We start from the raw sequence: 20142 nt of genomic DNA, 5'->3' as shown, positions 1-20142 counted from the left end.
GATATACCTATATCCTATACATTATCTTCCTCTACCGAGGAGATTGGCATTATACCCATTTTATAAATGAAAAAACTAACGTTACTGATTTGCCTAAGGTTACAAAACTAGCAAGTAGTAGATCTGAGATTAGAATCCAGTTTGGCATAAGCGTCTACATTCTTAACCATACCATTATAATGGCTCATGACTTAAGTTCAACACACACACATAAACATCCTTTCAATCAGAGTCAAGAGACTTGGTGTTAGTTGTCTTCAGTAAGTCATGGGGACGTAGAGTGAAGTCACTTTGAAAATCTAAGACTGTCTTCCCCACCTGTAAAGTTAGAGGACTAGACTCAACAGTAATTTCCTAACAGTGTGGAAGAGCGTATGAGAGAGTGAGGGCGCTGGTGATGAGAGGCTAACCTAGCAAGGATCCTTGGGCCATTTCAACCAGAGCAAAGACTTTTTTGGAAAATGAACTGTTCTGTTAGAAGTAAAGGTATGAAAAATCTTTGGAACTGTAACAAAAGTTTCTTTCTTGGAGCCAATGGATTCCAAGTAGCCTGGCATCAGGAAATCCTTGAAAACCTCTCCAAGTACATGCACCGTATATGTACATACACAGACATATTTTTCTAGGGGAAAAGATTCAAGGATTTTGCTAAATACAAAAAGTAGCTGATGATTCCAAAAAGGATTTAGGACACATAAAATCCCTCTTCAGCTTTATACTCTTGGAGGAAACTAGTGATCCAGGTTTGTAGAGCTTAATTTTTGAGAAATCCTGCATTTCCTAATTAAACACCACATATTATCAGACAACGATGAATAAGAAATATTAAAAGGGGACTTCCCTGGTGGTCCAGCGGTTGGGACTCCACACTCCCAATGCAGGGGGGGGCCCAGGTTCGATCCCTGGTCAGGGAACTAGATTCTGCATGCTGCAACTAAAAGTTCCCACATGCCACAACTAAGACCCGGCGCAGTGAAAGAAAGAAAGAAATATTTTTTAAAATTTAAAGTATTCACAGCCTAATAAACTGGGTACCTTCAATTGCTACTTGAAATTTGCTCTACTGGACACACAGTTAAAGTATCTCATTTTACTCAGCCTGTATCTGACTCATTTTATGTTAGCCTGTACCTGACACACTCAGTATGTTTAAAATTTTTTTCAGTTACAGACTTAAAATAAACCAAGGAAAAAGCCCAATCACTAAATATATATAAAGTATTTATTTTTATGCACATATTTACCTACAAAATTTACAGGAAATAAAACAATGCAGAATATATGGAATACCCTCTTAAAACTTCGTAGGAGCAGAGGGGTTTATTGCTGCAGTTCAAAGAATGAAATTTTATACACGTGAAAGCCAAGATGAACACATTTAAGATAAACGGCAGCCTTGTTAAAAAGGTTTTTTGTCCTGTTTTTGAATTTTCAGCCTTATGTTAAATGAAATTTAAAAGACTGCTCGTGAAATAATTTAAACCTTTCAAAATCTTCTAATAAACAGGTAAAAGGCACCTCTAGTCCTTTAAAATATTTACAGCAATCCCAATAGTTTAATTTTAAGGGCTGTTATAGTACATGTGGCTAATATGCATACACAGTATGTCATTAACACTCTCTAAACAGTGAGAATTGTAGACTCTAGTTTGTGGCACTGCTCCCAAGTTATCCCTGTGATGGTGTGGCTGATCGATCACACCTGCACGATACTAGTGTAACAGCATGTCTACCACAGCATAAAATCCCATTATCTAAAACAATGACTATCGAATTCCCCAGACAATACATAATTTATAACTAAACTTGTCTATTCAGAAGCCTTTGGAGTGTTCTTAAAATCATTAAAAAAATATAAAGTATATTTAGCATTAAATGAAAACAATGAACTGGAAAATATCACAATAGTGGCTGAAGTTCACTATCTAGTTTTAACAAAAACTGTTTCTCAAAACACCTATAATTTCTTAAAACATAATGGAGATGAATTTTCCTTAGTCTAAGCTCAATCCAATGTTTTTCCTGCATTATGATTAAAAGAGAGGTGTAAGAGTGAAAGGCACAGCTATACGTAATAGCTGGTTTTAAAGAGCTGTGGAGATGGCAAGCAGATGTTCCTGAAACACTGGTGCAGGAGAACAAAGTCCACATAACGTTTCCTTTTTAACACTGGCATTGATTTGCTATTTACAGTAGTTTACAAAAATACATTATAAAAACTGGATGAGGTTCTGTTTCTAAGTTTAACCTAGTAACATACATACATACTTCATCTGCAAAAATCTCTGCAGGATCTGAAGTACTAAAGTGACACTAATACTGAAACACAAATAATCAAAGGTACCAAAGCACTGATTACGCGAGTCACCACCATGAAGATAATCTGGGTAAATATTGCACATTTCTTGTCAGTTGTTGCTATGACGTTCACATATCCAACTGTAAAAGCAATCCTTTATGGCTTTTTGCTGTATCACTTTTTGAAGAAAGGTTGTTTTAAGTCCCATAACAATGAGTGCAGATTGTCATTGAACATGAGGCCTAGGTTTCAAAATTAGTTTTCCTGTCTGTAAAAATGAAAAAAAAAAAAAAAGTTTAAAAGCATACAGTTCTATTAAGAACACCACCACTTACCTAGAAACCTTAAAGGGCATTAGAACACCCCCTATATTTAGTCAAGATTAAGCAATTAATAATTATGTTTTCAAAGTGTTCTTTGTGTGGAACTTTCTCCTAAAATCTTTAGTACTTCAAAACATACACATAAAATCTTTTTTTGATGAATTCCCTATCCACTGGCTACCAGAAAATCAGCCAACCAATCCAGTGGATAAAATAAAAGCCCAACTTATATAGACTAATTTATGCCCCTTACCATAAAACAGAAATAAAACTATGTATTTGAACAAAAAGTTTTCCCTTTTTCTAACATTAAAATTTTAACTTCCTCAAGTTAAAATGTAAACCAATGGCTGGAGCAATAGACACTCATACACTGCTGGTATTCAGTGTATGTGGATACAACTCTTCTATAGGGCCGTCATATTTATCAAAACAAAACAAAAAAAGCATATACCATATAATCCAAACAATTCCACTTCTAGGAATTTATCTGAAGGAAACTAGGTGCAAGGGTAGATGTACTTTTAAGTGCTATTAATTCAGTATTTACTGAGTGCCCATTAATGTGCCAGACGTGTGAGATGCTAGGGACCCAGTAATGAACTAACTAGACAAAGTTCCTTGTCTTTACGGAGCTTAAGTTCTAGTGAAAAATGCACAACATATATAACATGCAAAATGTGAACGTAAGGGATTAAATTATGATGTGTCCATAAAGTGGGACAGTATGTAATTAAACAAAATGGAAGATCTTGAGATCATGCAGAAAAAAAAACAGGCCTGGGACCTTTCACTGTTAACCTTCAGTATACGGTGGCTCTTAAGTCCTAATGTTGGGTCAAAGAAGCAGGTTTGAAAAATTCGTAACATCTTTTTATTTTTTTAATGGTTCTTTATGAACTTGATTATAACATCTTTTATAAAAGTAAATGAGAATACACAATAAAATATAAAACATGGTGATTATCTTTGGTTGGTAAAATTCTAGGTGGTTTTCAGAAACACACTTTATTGTCCTCAGGTCAAGCGTTGTCAGGATTCTGGCTCCCTCTCAATTCTCACTTTCACTTTTTCGGTAACTCCTTGATATCTTGGTAGAACTTTGATACTAATTTTTCTACCGTTTTACTGAGGTATAATTCATGCACAGTGAAATGCTCAAATCTTGCGTACAGTTTTATGAGTTTTGACAAATGTACATACCCACGTCACCACCACCCAGATCGAGCTACAGAACATCACCACCACTCAGAAAGTTCCTCCATGCTCCTTTCCAAGGTCAATGGTACCCCCCACTCCCTACATAACTGCTTACCACAGGTTAATCTGCCTCTCTCTGATCTTTAAGTAAATGGAATCACACAGCGTGTTCTTTTTCATCTACTTCACTCAACGTGTTTCTGAAATTCATCAACATTACTATGTTTCAGCAGCTTGTACCTTTTTATATTGCTATTACAATACAGAATGTATAGTATACCACTGTATAAAAATATCAGTTTTAAATCCACTTTAAATCTATTTTAAATTACATAAGACATTAATGTAATCTCATTATAAAAAGTTCAACCAAGATGAGCTTAAAGTCATCCTTTCCATTCACCTCAAACACTAGCCCTCTTACAGAAGAAACCAGTTTTAGCATGAATTCTTCCAGATTGTTTCCTATAGATTTACATTCACATATATGAATAAAAATTTGGTGCTTCTATCATGCTGATTGAGGGTAAAATACATCACTTGGGATTTGTTTTTAAATAACCTGATGACAGGGAAGGTTGGCAGGGGTACACATGAGTTAAGAATGGCCATGAGGTGATACCTCATTGCAGCTTTGTTTTTTGTTTTTTTTTTGTGGTGCGCGGGCCTCTCACTGTTGTGGCCTCTCCCGTTGTAGAGCACAGGCTCCGGACGCGCAGGCTCAGCGGCCATGGCTCACGGGCCCAGCCGCTCCGCGGCATGTGGGATCTTCCCGGACCGGGGCACAAACCCGTGTCGCCTGCATCGGCAGGCAGACTCTCAACCACTGCGCCACCAGGGAAGCCCCTCATTGCAGTTTTGATTTGCATTTCTCTAGTAATTAGTGATGCTGAGCATCTTTTCACGTGTCTCTTGGCCATCTGTGTGTTTTCCTTGGTGAAATGTCTACTTAGGTCTTCTGCCATTTTTTAACTGGATTGTTTGTTTTTTTGATATTGACCTGTTCGTCTATTTTGGAGATTAATCCTCTGTCTCTTGTTTCATTTGCTAATATTTTCTCCCATTCTGAGGGTTGTCTTTTTGTCTTGTTTATGGTTTCCTTTGCTGTGCAAAAGCTTTTAAGTTTAAAAAAGTCCTGCTTGTTTATTTTTGTTTTTATTTCCGTTACTCTAGGAGGTGGGTCAAAAAAGATCTTGCTGTGGTTTATGTCAAAGAGTGTTTTTCCTATGTTTTCCTCTAGGAGTTTTATAATGTCTGGTCTTACATTTAAGTCTTTAATCCATTTGGAGTTTATTTTTGTGTATGGTGTTAGGGAGTGTTCTAATTTCATTCTTTTACATGTAGCTGTCCAGTTTTCCCAGCACCACTTATTGAAGAGGCTGTCTTTTCTCCACTGCATGTACTTGCCTCCTTTGTCATAAACCAGGTGCCCATCTGTGCGTGGGTTTATCTCTGGGCATTCTATCCAGAATGGCCATTATCAAAGAATCTAGAAACAATAAAAGCTGGAAAGGGTGTGGTGAAAAGGGAACCCTCCTGCACTGTTGGTAGGAATGTAAATTGATACAACCACTATGGAAAACAGTACCGAGGTTCCTTAAAAAACTAAAAATAGAACTACCATATGACCCAGCAATCCCACTACTGGGCATATAGCCTGAGAAAACCGTGATTCGAAAAGAGACACATACCACAATGTTCACTGCAACACTATTTACAATAGCCAGGGCATGGAACCAACCTAAGTGTCCACTGACAGATGAATGGATAAAGATGTGGCACATATATGCAATGGAATATTACTCAGCCATAAAAAGAAACAAATTGAGTTATTTGTAGTGAGATGCATGGACCCAGAGTCTGTCACACAGAGTGAAGTCAGTCAGAAACAGAAAAACAAACATCATAAGCTAACGCATATATATGGAATCTAAAAAAAAAAAAACTGTACTGATGAACCTAGTTGCAGGGCAGGAATAAACGCATATATGTGGAACCTAGAAAAATGGTACAGATGAACCGGTTTGCAGGGCAGAAATTGAGACATAGATGTAGTGAACAAACCTATGGACACCAAGTGGGGAAAGCAGCAGCAGGTAGGGGTGGTGGTGTGATGAATTGGGAGATTGGGATTGACATGTATACACTGATGTGTATAAAATGGACGACTAGTAAGAACCAGCTGTATAAAAAGATAAATAAATAAAATTCAAAAAACAAACAAAAAAACAAGGCTTTGAATACATTTCAGGGAAGAGGAAAGCACCAAAATAGGAAATATTCAAATATGTCTATTTGCAATGGTAATCATTTCACCTTCTAATTATGAAAATAAAGCACCATTTAAAAAAAAATTAACTTAGAAAAAAAAAAGGCGGGGCAGGAATAAAGAGGTAGACATGGGGGGGGGCTTCCCTGGTGGCACAGTGGTTAAAGAATCCACCCGCCAACGCAGGGGACACGGGTTCGAGCCCTGGTCTGGGAAGATCCCACGTGCTACAGAGCAACTAAGCCTGCACACCACAACTACTGAGCCTGCACTCTAGAGGCCAGGAGCCACAACTACTGAGCCCACGTGCCACAACTACTGAAGCCTGCATGCCTAGAGCCTGTGTGCTGCAACAAGAGAAGCCACCACAATGAGAAGACCACGCACCGCAAGGAAGAGGAGCCCCCACTCGCTGCACCTAGAGAAAGCCCACGCACAGCAACAAAAACCCAACGCAGCCAAAATAAATAAAACAAAAATAAATTTAAAAAAAAAAGAGATAGACATAGAAAATGGACTTGTGGACAACGGGTGGGAGGGCGAAGCTGAAGCGAAGTGAGAGTAGCGTCGACATATATACACTACCAAATATAAAATAGTTGGCTGGTGGGAAGCAGCAGCATAGCACAGGGAATCAGCTCGGGGCTTTGCGATGACCTAGAGGGGTGGGATACGGAGGATGGGAGGGAGGCTCAAGAGGGAGGGGATGTGGGGACATGTGTATGCATATGGCTGATTCACTTTGTTGTACAACAGCAACTAACACAGTATTGTGAAGCAATTATACTCCAAAAAAGATTAAAAAAAGAAAAAAAAAAAAGAATGGCCATGAGTTGATTTATTGTCGACACTGGCTGATGATACACAGGAAGTTCATTTAGCTCTTCTCTGCTTTTTTATGTTTGGAAATTTACATAATTAAAACTTAAAAAAAAAAGGTACCAAATTGACCATATTGTTTGATAATTTACTTTTTGCTCCTAACATTATGTCTTCGAGATACTTCCATGTCCATACTTATAGATTTACTTCTGATTTCCTATGATATGGCTTTACCACACCCTATTTTACCACTGTTGAGAAACAAAATTTCTGTTGAGAAACAAAAATTATTTCCATTTTTTTCACTACTGTTAAGGATATTACAATGAACAATCTTGTACTTGCCTCCTTGCGTACATGTGTGATGGTCCCCCCAACCAGGGGAGTTGGGGAAAAGTAGAATAGTTAGGTCATGAGACATGCACATATTACATTTTATAAGAATGATGAAAATTGCCCTTCAGAATGGCTGCATCAATGTATATTCCCAACAAGCAGTGTATGGCTGCATCATTTCACCACAATACTGGAGTTATTTAATCTTTACTAATCTGACAGGTAATACAAATGAACTCAGTTTTACTTTGCATTTCCCTGATTACAAAATGAGGCTCTCCAGTCTTTACATGTTTATTGGCCATTTGTATTTCCATTTCTGTGATACGACTTACCTTTTCCATTTTAAAAATGTACTATTTGTCTTTTTATTTTGATTTTTAATAGGCCTTCAAGCATTCTGGATACTACCCTCTATCTATTAGGTACATTACAAATGATTTCTTCTAATTACTGCTTAACTTATTGTGTTCTAATGTACAAAATCTTCAAATGTTGGTGCAATTAAATGTATCCAACTTCTTCCATTATGGCATTTCTGTTTTGTGACTTAAGAAGATGTTTTCCTATCCCAAGGTTATAAACATATTCTTCTGTATTTTCTTCTAATGCTTTTATGGTGGGATGTATATGTCTTTTTAAATCTATTTAAGACTTTACCTGGAATTTAGTTTTTTTAATTGATGTGAGGTAGAGGTCTAAATTCATCTTTTTCCAAATGAAGAGCCAACTGTCTCAATACTATAAATAGCCTATTTCTTCCCTTTTGACTTGAAAGACTACCCTTATCTTCTACTAATTTTTTTTCTACTAATTTTTAAAAAAATCAAAGTGTTTAATCTTTATTCTCTTCCATTGATCCAGTTGTCTTCCTGCCCTAATACTTTTTTTTGTTTTTTATTTGAATTTCCTATACTGGGTAGGTACTACTTAATAGTTTTTTAAGTTGAAGGTAAAAATGCTTTTATAAATAAATCAAAATTGTGAGATATTCTTATATTGATATGTGATCAACTTTTAAAAATACGGTACGTTCATATGTCCACAGTCCATCAATTAAACTATGACTCTACATAAAATCCTACATATGGAAGAGTGTGAGATACATAACAGTAGTTTACAAAACCATCCCACTGAGCCATTTTTGGCCAATAATGACCACTGTTTATTTCTTTGAATCTAAGATAGCTTCAATTAGAAGATGGATCATGACTTTATGTCATTAAGAAAGATTAAACTCTCAACTCTACCAATTTAATTGTAAGACACCATTGATTACTGGATGCATGTCAATCTTCAGAGATGTTACAATGTAAAAAAAAAAAAAGTGTCTTAGAATCAATGCTACAACGAATATCCCCCCTATTAATTCCATGGAGACAATTTATTGTTAATAAAATGTTTGTTTTACTTAAGCCAAAACACTTCAGTCCTTTCACACGTGTCTACAGTTTTCTAATGAAAATACTTACATCATCACAAGACATGTTGTACTCTGCTAATACAGTTCGACATCGAGCAGCTATACTGAATGAATGTGGTCAAAGGAAAACTTATATTTGAAGAGTAAGCTTCTAAGAACACCTAGAGATCGGGAAGGTGGTTTAATTTAGTTCAGAGAATAAAACTCAATGCATGGTAAAGGATACATTGACGGTGCAACTACTCTCTTGTGTATTCCAGCAAAGAACAAGCCTATTAGAGTGATACAGCTAATGGTGAAAAATGGATGGTTCCATAATGATGTGAAGAAGGACACCTGTAAAAGAGTTGGAAAGATAAAAATGTTAAAAATCTTAGAACAATATTGATTCCTACCTCCCCACTTGTGCATGAATGTATATAACATTTAATTATCTAAAATATGAGAATTTGGAAAGTTCCCTGGTGGCCTAGTGGTTAGAATTCTGGGCTCTCACTCCTGTGGCCTGGGTTCAATCCCTAGTCAGGGAACTGAGATCCCACAAGCCGCGTGGCATGCCCCCCCGCCCCCCCCCCCCAAAAAAAAAAGATAAACTATGAGAATCTGGAGACTTCCAAAAATCCTAGTTCTCCATATTGCTATACTATGAAAATTAAAATAATGTATGTTTTATATCTTCAGTGTAGCAAGACAATGTAGCAATATTCCCTCCATTCATTCCAAATGCTTCAACCATTAAAAATTTACTCCTATAATAAAAAAACACCCTACCAAAAATATTTACTGAAACCTTCCTAGTGAGAAGTACTTTAAAAAGCAGAAGACTACAAGTTCCACGAGAAAAGGGACACTGTCGTGGGCATCATTATTCTCCCAACACCTGAAACAGCACTTGGCAAGTATAGGTGCTCAACAAATATTGTTGAATGAATGAAGATGAGGCCTCTGACTCTCAATGAAAACACAAGTCAGACGTGATCTGGTTATCTTCCCTGTTAAAAAGCAGAGGTGAGCAAACTCTGCCGTTCATAACCTGGTCTCAGTCTAATCATCTCCTGCCACACTTGCACACTCATGCTACCATTTTCCTTTTCTCCTCTTCACCTGGCTAGCTCCTACATATCCTTGTAAAAGTCAGTTCCAGCTTCACCCTTTCTCTTTGAAAGAGGCAAAACATGAGTTTGGTTTTGAAGCTACTAGGTTTAGATGGCCACAGAACATCCCAGCAGGGGAAAATGATTAGTAGCTATCAATAAAAAACTAGAGTTCAAGAGAAACAAAGGGCTAATTTAAGATCTGAGAATAATCAGTTGACAGTAGAAAACAGAAGCATACATAATTCTAAGAGTAGGTAGAGGGACAAGGGTACAGGATGCAGGATTGGAACAAGAGTAGGCACTAAAAAAAAAAAAAAGAGTAGGCACTGAAGCCAGACCACTGGGGAATCGGAATGTGGACTGAGAAGACAAGTATTTAGAGTCCAGAAAAAGAAATGGAGTGGACTAGAAACTAAATGGGAGCACAGAACCAAGCTAAGAGCATCTGCTCTCCGCTCTGATAAGATATGTATACCTGTTTCAAGACAGACAACTAAACTTATGAAGAGCACTGGCCTAGCATGGTACTGGTTAAATAAATTTGTCAAATGAAGAGATGACAGGTTGAAAACATCAGGAAGGAAGAAGCTCCCAGAAGGACGAGATCCTGAAGAAAGTTTAATATTCCAGAGTAATGCCTTCTTAAACCTCTGAGGACAGTTTAATTCCCACAGGAATTACGTGCCTATGTTTTACGTGCCCTGTACAAGACCAGCACATACAGTGTTTCAATCTTCATTAGACCAGTCAGTTATCAGCCTGCCTTCCTCCACGGCAACAATCAACTGCATCCAGGTAACAGCTGCCTCCTTTAGTTCAGGCATTTGTGTACTTTCCCGTTTGCCATATTCCTTCTCTCCTTGTGTTCTTCCAGCTAGCCACTGGCTTTTGAGTTTGCAAGTCCTCTTACAGACAACTGCTATTCAAAACTCTTGTCAGGTTTGAGGTTATTAAATAGTGAAACGTAAAGAGCCAACCCTTAAGCTAATAGTTATACTCTCACCTAATTTAGAAAATTATATTAACTACAGAGTTTTGGGCCTATTTCAAATTACATTTAATTCTGTGTTTTATTAAGATCTCAACTAGCTGAAATCAGCTTATATTGTTCACAATTAGAAGTCAGATTCATTTCCCAAGATAGACCTTTTTTAATCTTCTTGCCAGCCTCCTTCACTCTTCCCCTAAAGATGAGTACCAAGTGTAGCCTTAAGATCAGATTTTTATAAATGAACATACAGGAGAGTTTCCTATCCATCATAAAAACCCCTCTATTAACATGAGATCCCATCACCAACCTCCCCTGCTTCCTATTCTTTTTTCTCCACCTCAGTGGGTAGTGTCAGGGAGACTACATGGTAAACAACCCCCTGGCTGTCTGAACTGTCATTTAGACTGCTGACAAAAGCCTTATTATTAGGTTTTTCTTTTGCATAACCCAAAAGGTTGTAAATAAAGCTACTAGAAGTAGTATACCTAATTACAGTTTAAAAGGGAAAGTAGGGTTAAATCTGTGAAAACTACAACATCATTATTACCTAAATAAACCTGAACTGGGGGAAAAAAACTTCACTGGAAAACTGAAGACGATTACTTCTCTAATAAAAAAGCCCAAGTTTGAAATTAAGGCACAAATTGGTAGAAAGAGATAGAAATTTGAGAAACATGCTACCAGCTTTCATCAAAGGATGCTTCAAGAAATAACATTATGAAATCTGTTATTACATTTGGTACAGGAATATTCTTAGTGCCCAGTGGGAGATCTCCCAGTGTTTCTTATATTAAACTTCAGGCAGAATTTTTTTTTTAAAGATAAATGATGAGAAAGAAAACCTTTGCTAGCTTAAAGAACTTACAAATGTGTTCTCACAGATAATGAAAACCGTGGAACTAGCTGTGACTTTAGAGACTAATTTAAAACTCAACCCTGGCAACTCTGCTGGCCCACAGGGCCTATGATATCAGTAACCTGGTTTCCTTCCTGGTTTTGACCTCGTACTCTGTTTTTACTGGTCTTGACTGTTTATTACATTTACATTTGCTATTTTATCATAATGTTTCCTGCAAAGTTGTCTCGAATGCTTTATGAGATGAGGGAAAGAATTAACAAAGATAATTCATAGAAGAAAATGTTGTTTTATAATTTTTAAAAGCTGGCACTGATGACACTAAATGAACAAAACAGAACAAAGACAACGTTTACACTGAAATATGTAAAAATGAGATACGTAAAAACTGTACACAAGTTCAGAAATGAATGAGAAGTAATATAAGTGAGGTAGCATTTCTTAGGCCTTTTTCTCTGCAAAGATACTTAACCCACAGCAGCCAGCCAAAGTTTTTCTCAAGCAAATTAAGATAAAGCATATTTTTAATACAATGATTAATATCACTACTAGTACTAATAGGTAGCATCTGATTAATACTTTACAAAGAACAAAGCACTGCTGTATCCACCGTCTCAATCTGTTAAAGATTTTAAATCAAAACTTCTACCTTTTGCGTCTCGGGATCTATTAACCAGTTCCAGGCACCAGTAGCTGTACAGACAGATACCACTATAAGAAGCACTGATGAAAGATAAACATGAAATTAGTAAGGAAATAAGCTATTAATATGATACTCCCACCAGTTCTTAATACGACAGCCAAAGGATGCAGCGCTTCATTAAACGGAGAATGGACTCCACTCAGGACTTAGAGGAGACTTGCCATATGACCTTGAGGAATTCTCTGAAACAACGTGAACCTTAGTAACTGAGGAGGATACTGTCCCCCTTATTACTTTAGTCAAAATGCCTGAAGATTAATGAAATTAAAAGCAGTAAGAACCAAGATGGTAAAACTTTAATGTAAGATTTTCTTATGTAACTTTCAATGTCTTTACACTGATGTTACAGATCTAATAAATTCAAAACAAAACCCCCCCCAAACCACCCCAAAAACCTCATTTTTCAAATGTAAACAAACCAAACAAAGACTCTTTCATGAATGCACTGAGAATTTGGACTAAAGACTTTTGCCTTGCAGATAACTGCTTGTTGTTGAATTAAACAAAGGTCAATGTCAGGAAGTGTGGAGCACACCAATCAGTATCAGATTTTCTTTAAGGGGCTTAAGGAAGGTTGGGGTAGAAATTATTGACAGTAGAAGTTCGAAAAAGTTCCTTTCTCCCCACTAAGCTAGAATTATTTTAAAAATTCTATATAGATCATAAGTAAAACTTAAGAATATATGGTATTACTAAAAAGTAATAAAGGGGCACCAAGACCTAGTTACTATTCTGGAGACCAATCAGTTACTATCTTTCAGTTGGGATGTATACATTTTTAAAATGTAGAGATCAAGCTTCAAAGTGCAACATAAATACAGTAAAACTTTATCTAGAATTCGTGGTGATATACTTTTAGAAGAGGCAAGTCATAGAAAAACAATCTCATTTTAGATATTTAATAAAACGCAAAATTTCAAACTTATGTTCTCAGCTCAGAACAGATTAAACTCAGTTTCTTATAATTCTACACTTCCAATAAGAAACATGCTAAAGTATACAGATTTTTTTTTTTTTTTAATGAAGCAAAAGCAAAAGCAAACCCACCAGAAGGGACCTCATACACATACTTTGGTACACTGAACAAGCTGATGGCATTTGTATGTAAGCACTTAGACTGTGAATCAGAGAAAAAGCGTGTTCATTACACTTTATAAGATAGAAAAGCATCATATACATTTTAAAAGAAGCATCATATACATTTTAAAAGATTCTCAAGTAACAGTGAAACAAGGTTTTGGGGGTAATTCCTAGGTAAACTGGAGAACCTGAGAAAAATCATTACTTGTGAATTCTAACCAATCAGAATTCCTGTAGCATATGACTAATACTTTGCAAATAGATTTAATAAAAATACACAAAAAATCTCGACACAGGAGAAGACCCTTCACTTCAATAGGGCTCTTCAGTTTGGTCCCACAAAGTGAATTATACTTCAAAATAAAGTATGTCCTCAACATGTGCTGCTGTACTTCCTTCTTGGCAGAAATTAAATTTCAGCAAGGAACAGCCAAGAAATTAAGACTGTCCCAACATAAATTAGCAAAATATTTTGCTTATTGAGGTCATCACTTGTATATTCGTCTGCATTTCCTATATATTTCCATGGGGCAGTAACCACAATTCTTTCAAATCATATTTTACAGCACTCGTTGAATATCATTTTCCTTAACAAACTTTATTTCAGTAGTTTGTAGGCAAAATTGTAAAACTGCTAGACAGACTACTGAAATTTTTATTACGTGTGCTGGTTATCAGATTTGTAATATTTGTTTAAAAGTATACGCATTTTAATGTAAAAATAAAAATTCAACCACACAAAATAGACTATTCTCTTAGGGTTGTCAGTTTCTTTTCTTAAAATTTCTCTGTAATGCCATTATTTACAATGTTAAATAAATGTAAAACTGTCCAAATAAAAGGGAATCGTATGGTTTAATAAAGATTTGCAAGCATTTGTAAAACAAAAGTTTTACAGAGAAGCAAATCATTGCTAGGCAGGAATAAAAGTATCAATTTTAACTTTATTTTCCCTTAAAAAACATCCAGGCACTTACTTCTCCAACGTCCAGTGGCAGGTTGCAAACAATGAATATATTCAGTAAGTCTCCTCTCAAAAGCCTTGAGATCTAGGTAAAAAGATTTCAATTTTCTAATTAGCTACTCTTACTAGTTTGAATCTATTAAGATGAATTTTAGGTACTCTGCTTCAGGTCTTGCACACCAACTTACATGTATCACTGCACTGTTTACTTCTTTACTATGACAGCTTTAAACACTTGACAAATACATTAGGTTTCTTTAATTCCAATTTCACATATAAGGAAACTGGCCGATTCACTTTTAGAAGCGTCATAAAATGGTATGTGGAAAATCAACAGCAGCCTCAGCCGGCGCCAAAAGCTAGAAATTTGGGGGTTGCAAATAAAGGATCAAAATCAGCTCGAGTTTTAATTCCGTTGGAACCAACAACTCCCTATTAGACAGAACAACGTTATTACCTAACACCGAAGTCTTCGAAGTCAATTTGAACGCAATTACCCAATTCCGAATTCCAGCCCTTGTATTTAATTAATGGCTACGTTTTCAGTCTGGACTTCTGATACGGCTAACAGGTGGGTATGCAAAGACGCTCCCCTTTCCTCCCTCCCAAGAGGTTACAATTGATCTTCGTGGCACTTCTGGAGCGCCGACGCCTGGTTCCACAACACAGGGGCACCCAAGGTACTCGCTCTGAATGAGCAAGGTGGGGTATCACTTTCAGTTGTGTTTTTCGTTTTGTTTTGTTTTTTTTTTGCGGTACGCGGGCCTCCCACTGCTGTAGCCTCTCCCGCTGCGGAGCCCAGGCTCCGGACGCGCAGGCCCAGCGGCCATGGCTCACGGGCCCAGCCGCTCCGCAGCATGTGGGGTCTTCCCGGACCGGGGCACGAACCCGCGTCCCCCGCATCGGCAGGCGGACTCCCAACCACTGCGCCACCAGGGAAGCCATCAGTTGCGTTTTTTGAACTTTAGAAAAGGAGACCAAGAGGCACTCCCTTACCCCGGCAGTTACCAGAAACCACGGCAGAAATCAGGGATACAATTCGTGCAGGTATCAAAAAAAAATTAAGTGAGTTAGCATACTACAAGGCACGAAGTAAAAATGTTTGCTAATGAATGAAAAATATAAGCAGCCGGGACGAGAAGCTACCTGGTCTAAGCTCGGGGAAGGGAGGAACTGACGCAACGCGCCCCCGACAAGCGCCGGCTGAGGCCACGCGCGCCGGAAGCAGCGACCGGCCGGATACTGCTGCCCCTTGGCCCCTGGACCGACCCCCGCGCCCCCAGCCCCGGACCCCGTCAGTCCAATTCTCGCGGCCTCCTCTCTCCGGACCAGGTTTCCACGATTCAGGCCCCTCCGGAGCCCCGCCAGCTTCCGGGAGAAGCCCGGAACCGGCCCAGGCGGCCCACCCTACCTTCCGCCTGCTCCAGCGAGTTCATGTCGGGGTGCAGCTCCGTTCACCGGCGCTGCGCCGTCCGCATTGCAGCTCCGCTACCCCCTCCAGGCCCGCAGCTCCAACTCCCACCTCTAACAACTCCCCTGCGCCCCTCCTCTTAGCACCGCCCCTTTCCTAGACCCACTACGTTCACTGGACACTTCTGCCAGACCCCATGACTAAGACGGCTTTCTATTGGCTAGCTCCTGCACTAGCTTGGCTCCTGGAGTTGGACGGTCAGCCAGAGGGGCCAAGACCTGACGGCAGCCGAGTAGGCGTAACACTGGCGCCGCCTCCTGCCCTGGGGAGGAACTGCAGCCTGTCCGCGCAAGTCGGTTCATTTCGTATATTCCTCGTTTCCTGCTTGGTTCTTTCATTACTTGAATACTTATTGTGCATCCACTACCTTCCGGGGAGTGTTCTGGTCACTAACGAGGGATGCAGTAATCAACGAGCTAGCTCTCCCTCTAGGATTCAGAGGGAAATAAGGTATGTACAGAACCAACTAGAAACCAAATAATGGAATTTCTTACTTTATAGTACCTCTTTCCTAGATACCCGTGCCACAGCTACTGAAACCCGCGCACCTAGAGCCTGTGCTCAGCAACAAGAGAAGCCCCCACAATGAGAAGCCCACGCACCGCAATGAAGAGTAGCCCCCGCTTGCTGCAACTAGAGAAAGCCCGCGCGCAGCAACGAAGACCCATCGCAGCCAAAAATAAATAAATAAATTTATTATTTTTTTAATGTTGAACATGACTTTGAAAGGGTGCACATTTTTATCCTGTCACTGGCATCTGCATGTATGGATCACGGGCGCTTGAGGAACAGTAAGGGAGGAGGAGAGGAAAATAGGCGCTCACAGTTAGGCTAAAAAATTTGGAACCTGAAGTAATGGGGAGACCAAAGGATATATATTTGTAGAAACATCATATCAATGAGATTTGTCAAGAAGATAGTCAACAAATATTTAAGGAATACATGTTCCAGGCACTGGGATATGAGCCGAGAATGCAAAGGTCTCTAGGAATCACTCCTGCCCTCTGTAAAGATAGAGTTTAGTGTAAAAACAAAAGACAAAATGCTAAAGACTCTTAAAACATCAGTGATAAGATGAAGATCTGCTTCAAAGAGGGATATCCATACAATAGCTAAAGTTTATTACATTTTACTGGAGGTCTGGCGCTACATCTTTTATAGTTCAGGAGAATTAGACTTCTTTTAAACCCCACAGCAGCTCTATGAGCCAAAACGTGTTATCAAATCCATTTTAGAGTTGAGTTTATAGCTATAAGTAGATGAGTTGATCAGCTCCAAACCCTGTAGCTGGAATTATCATCGATTCTCTCTCTCTCTTTCTCTCCACATGATACATCAGATCAGGTAGCAAATCCTGTTGGCTCTACTCTGCAGCTACCGCTCTGATCCAAGCCACCATATAGCCTGGATTTACAGCTGTGGCCTCTCACTAGTCTCCTGTTCCCACCCTTTCCACAGAGTGGTTTGTAAAACACTAAAAGATCACAGTAGTTTTGTCCTCAGACCCTACCAATGGCCCCTTGCAGTGACTACAACAGAGATCTTCATGCCATTTCCATGGCAATACCTTCTAAAATGATTTTGACAAGTTATATGCCTCCTCACATGTTTTTAAAATTACATCTGAAATTTTCATCATGGGCTTGAATCCTTGTGAAAGATGTAATTTCTGGTATTGTATACATTGACATTTGGAAAGAAACTCTTATATCACTCTTTTAAAGGTATTCAATGGGATTTAAATACCATGGCAATTTGACACCCACCATCATCCCTTTAAAAATACATGAATATCTCTTATGAATATGGACATAAAAATCCTTTAAAAAATTAGCAAGTCACATCCAGCAACATATAAAAAGGATTATACAGCAAGATGAAGTGTGTTTTATCCTTCGAATGCAAAGTTGGTTTGACATCAGAAAATGAGTTAGTGTAATGAATCATATAAATAGAATAAAGGACAAAAACCACGTGATTTGACGAGGATGTAGAGAAATTGGAGAATTCATACATTGTTAGTAGGAATGTATCAATAAAATGGTGCAGCCACTTTGGAAGACAGTTTGGCAGTTCAACAAAAAGTTAAGCACGTAGTTACTATATGAATCAGCAATTCTACTCTTAAGTATATACCTGAGAGAATTGAAAACATGTTCACGAAAAACCTAGTACATAAAATGTGCATGGCAGCATTATTCATAATAGCCAAAGAGTGGAAACAACCCAAATGTCCATCAACTAATGAACGGATAAGCAAAATGTGATATTTCTATAGAGTGGAATATAATTCAACAATTTAAAAAATGAAGTACTGATAAATGCTACAAAATGCACACCCAGAGAGACAGGACTTAGATAGTGGTTGCCGGGGGCTTAAGAAAAGGGAAAATAGAAAGTATGATATTTCTTTTTGGAGTGATGAAAATGTTCCGGAATTAGATAGTGATGATTGCATAACTTTGTGAGTATACTAAAAACCACTTTAAAAGTGAATTTTATTATATGTAAATTATATCTCAATTTTAAAAGTATGGGAAATCCCCACATGATCATCTCAATAGTTGCAAAAAAAGGATTTGACAAAATCCAACACCCTTTCATGATAAAAACACACAACAAACTAGGAATAAAAGGAAACTTCCTCATTGTTGGTAAAGAACATCTACAGAACCCATAGCTAACTTCATACTTAAAGGTGAATGTTTTCCTCCTAAGATCCAGAAGTAGACAAAGATGTCCATGCTTACCACTTCTGTCCAACATCATAATGGAGGTTCTATCAGGCAATTAGGCAATAAAATGAGATCAAAGGAATCCATATTGGAAAGAAAGAAGTAGAAGTAGAAGACATGATCTTATACATAGAAAATCCTAAGGAATTCACCAATAAAGTATTATTGGAATTCACCAATAAAAAAATGGGTTCTGGAGCTTCCCTGGTGGCACAGTGGTTGGGAGTCTGCCTGCCGATGCAGGGGACACGGGTTCGTGCCCTGGTCCGGGAAGATCCCACGTGCCGCGGAGTGGTTGGGCCCGTGAGCCATGGCCGCTGGGCCTGCGCGTCCGGAGCCTGTGCTCCGGCAAAGGGAGAGGCCACAACAGTGAGAGGCCCGTGTACCGCAAAAAAAAAAAAAAAAAAAAAAAAAAAATGGGTTCTGCAAGGTTGCAGGGTATAAGATCAGTATACAAAAATCAAGTGTATTTCAAGTGTATTTCTCTGCACTAGTAATGACCAACCCCAAAATGAAATAAATGTAACTACACTTATATAGCATCAAAAAAAAATTAAGAATACATTTTAAAAAAGAAGGGCAAAACTTGTATTCTGAAAACTACCAATATAAAACATTATTGAAAGAAATTAACGAAGACCTAAAAAATTGGAAAAACGTCCCATGTTCATGGATTAGAAGACAATATTGTTAAGATGGCAATAAAAAAAAAAAAAGATGGCAATATTCCCCCAAATGATCTACAGAGTCAATGCAATACTTATTATAATCCCAGCTGGCTTTTTTGCAGAAATCGACAAGTTGATCCTAAAATTCATGTGGAAATGCAAGAGACCCAAAGAGCCAAAATAATTTTGAAAAAGGAAATAAAGTTGGAGAGCTCACACTTTCACATTTCAAAACTTACTACAAAGATGGAGTGGTACTGGCCTGTGATAGACATATAGATCAGTGGAATAGAATTAAGAATTCAGAAATAAACCCTGCATTTATAGTTAATTGATGTTTGACAAGGGTGCCAAGACAATTCAATGGTCTTCTTAACAAATGATGCTGGAACAACTGAACATCCACATGCAAAAGAACGAAGCTGTACCTGTTTCTTTACCATACACAAAAATTAACTCCAAATGGATCACGTAAGAGCTAAAACTATAAATCTCTTTGAAGAAAACTTAGGAATAAATCTTTGTGTCCTTGAGTTAGGCAAAGCCATATTAGATACAATAACAAAAGCACAAATGACAAAAGGAGTATTGGATAAATTGGACCTCATAAAAATTTAAAACTCTGTGGGGACTTCCTTGGTGGTCCAATGGTTAGGACTCTGTGCTTCCACTGCAGGGGGCCAGGGCTCAATCCCTGATTGGGGAACTAAGATCCCGCATGCCTTGTAGTGTGGCCAAAAAAAAAAAAAAAAATTAGAAACTTTGTGCTTCAAAGGACACCACTGAGAAAGTGAAAAGAAAGACAACCCATAGAATGGGAGAATATATTTGCAAATCATATACCTGATAAGGGACTTATATCCAGAATATATTAAAAACTCTTACAACCCAACAATAAAAAATGG

At 38.1% G+C, this 20142-nt stretch overlaps 1 protein-coding gene across 2 annotated transcripts; it reads right to left on the bottom strand.

Moving 5' to 3' along the window:
* Positions 1 to 1208: 1208 nt before the first annotated feature.
* On the bottom strand, positions 1209 to 15928 carry CNEP1R1 (CTD nuclear envelope phosphatase 1 regulatory subunit 1). 2 transcript variants are annotated; one of them, XM_065898978.1, is made up of 7 exons: positions 15775 to 15799; positions 15360 to 15410; positions 14377 to 14448; positions 12266 to 12339; positions 8899 to 9008; positions 8722 to 8776; positions 2526 to 2567 (listed from the first exon to the last, which is right to left on the bottom strand). In XM_065898978.1, exons 1-7 carry the CDS (start codon positions 15797 to 15799, stop codon positions 2526 to 2528), a joined length of 429 nt encoding a protein of 142 aa, XP_065755050.1. The 2 variants fall into 2 exon arrangements, with proteins under 2 accessions (XP_065755051.1, XP_065755050.1); XM_065898979.1 differs by lacking the exon at positions 15360 to 15410 and having other exon boundaries at positions 1209 to 2567; positions 15775 to 15928.
* Positions 15929 to 20142: the final 4214 nt, after the last annotated feature.

Source organism: Phocoena phocoena, chromosome 20, assembly GCF_963924675.1.
Source record: "Phocoena phocoena chromosome 20, mPhoPho1.1, whole genome shotgun sequence".
Taxonomy (NCBI): Eukaryota; Metazoa; Chordata; class Mammalia; order Artiodactyla; family Phocoenidae; genus Phocoena; species Phocoena phocoena.
The sequence above is the reverse complement of the archived record's forward strand: the minus strand, read 5'-3'. Positions and strand labels throughout refer to the sequence as shown.

Excerpts from the sequence above, each read along its gene's own strand:
- CNEP1R1 (XM_065898978.1), bottom strand. The coding sequence starts at position 15,799 with ATGAACTCGCTGGAGCAGGCGGAAG. Across the intron at positions 15,411-15,774 it reads CTCGCTGGAGCAGGCGGAAG|CTGCACGAATTGTATCCCTG; the intron begins GTAGGGTGGGCC and ends TTTTTTTGATAC. Across the intron at positions 14,449-15,359 it reads GGTTTCTGGTAACTGCCGGG|ATCTCAAGGCTTTTGAGAGG; the intron begins GTAAGGGAGTGC and ends CTTTTTACCTAG.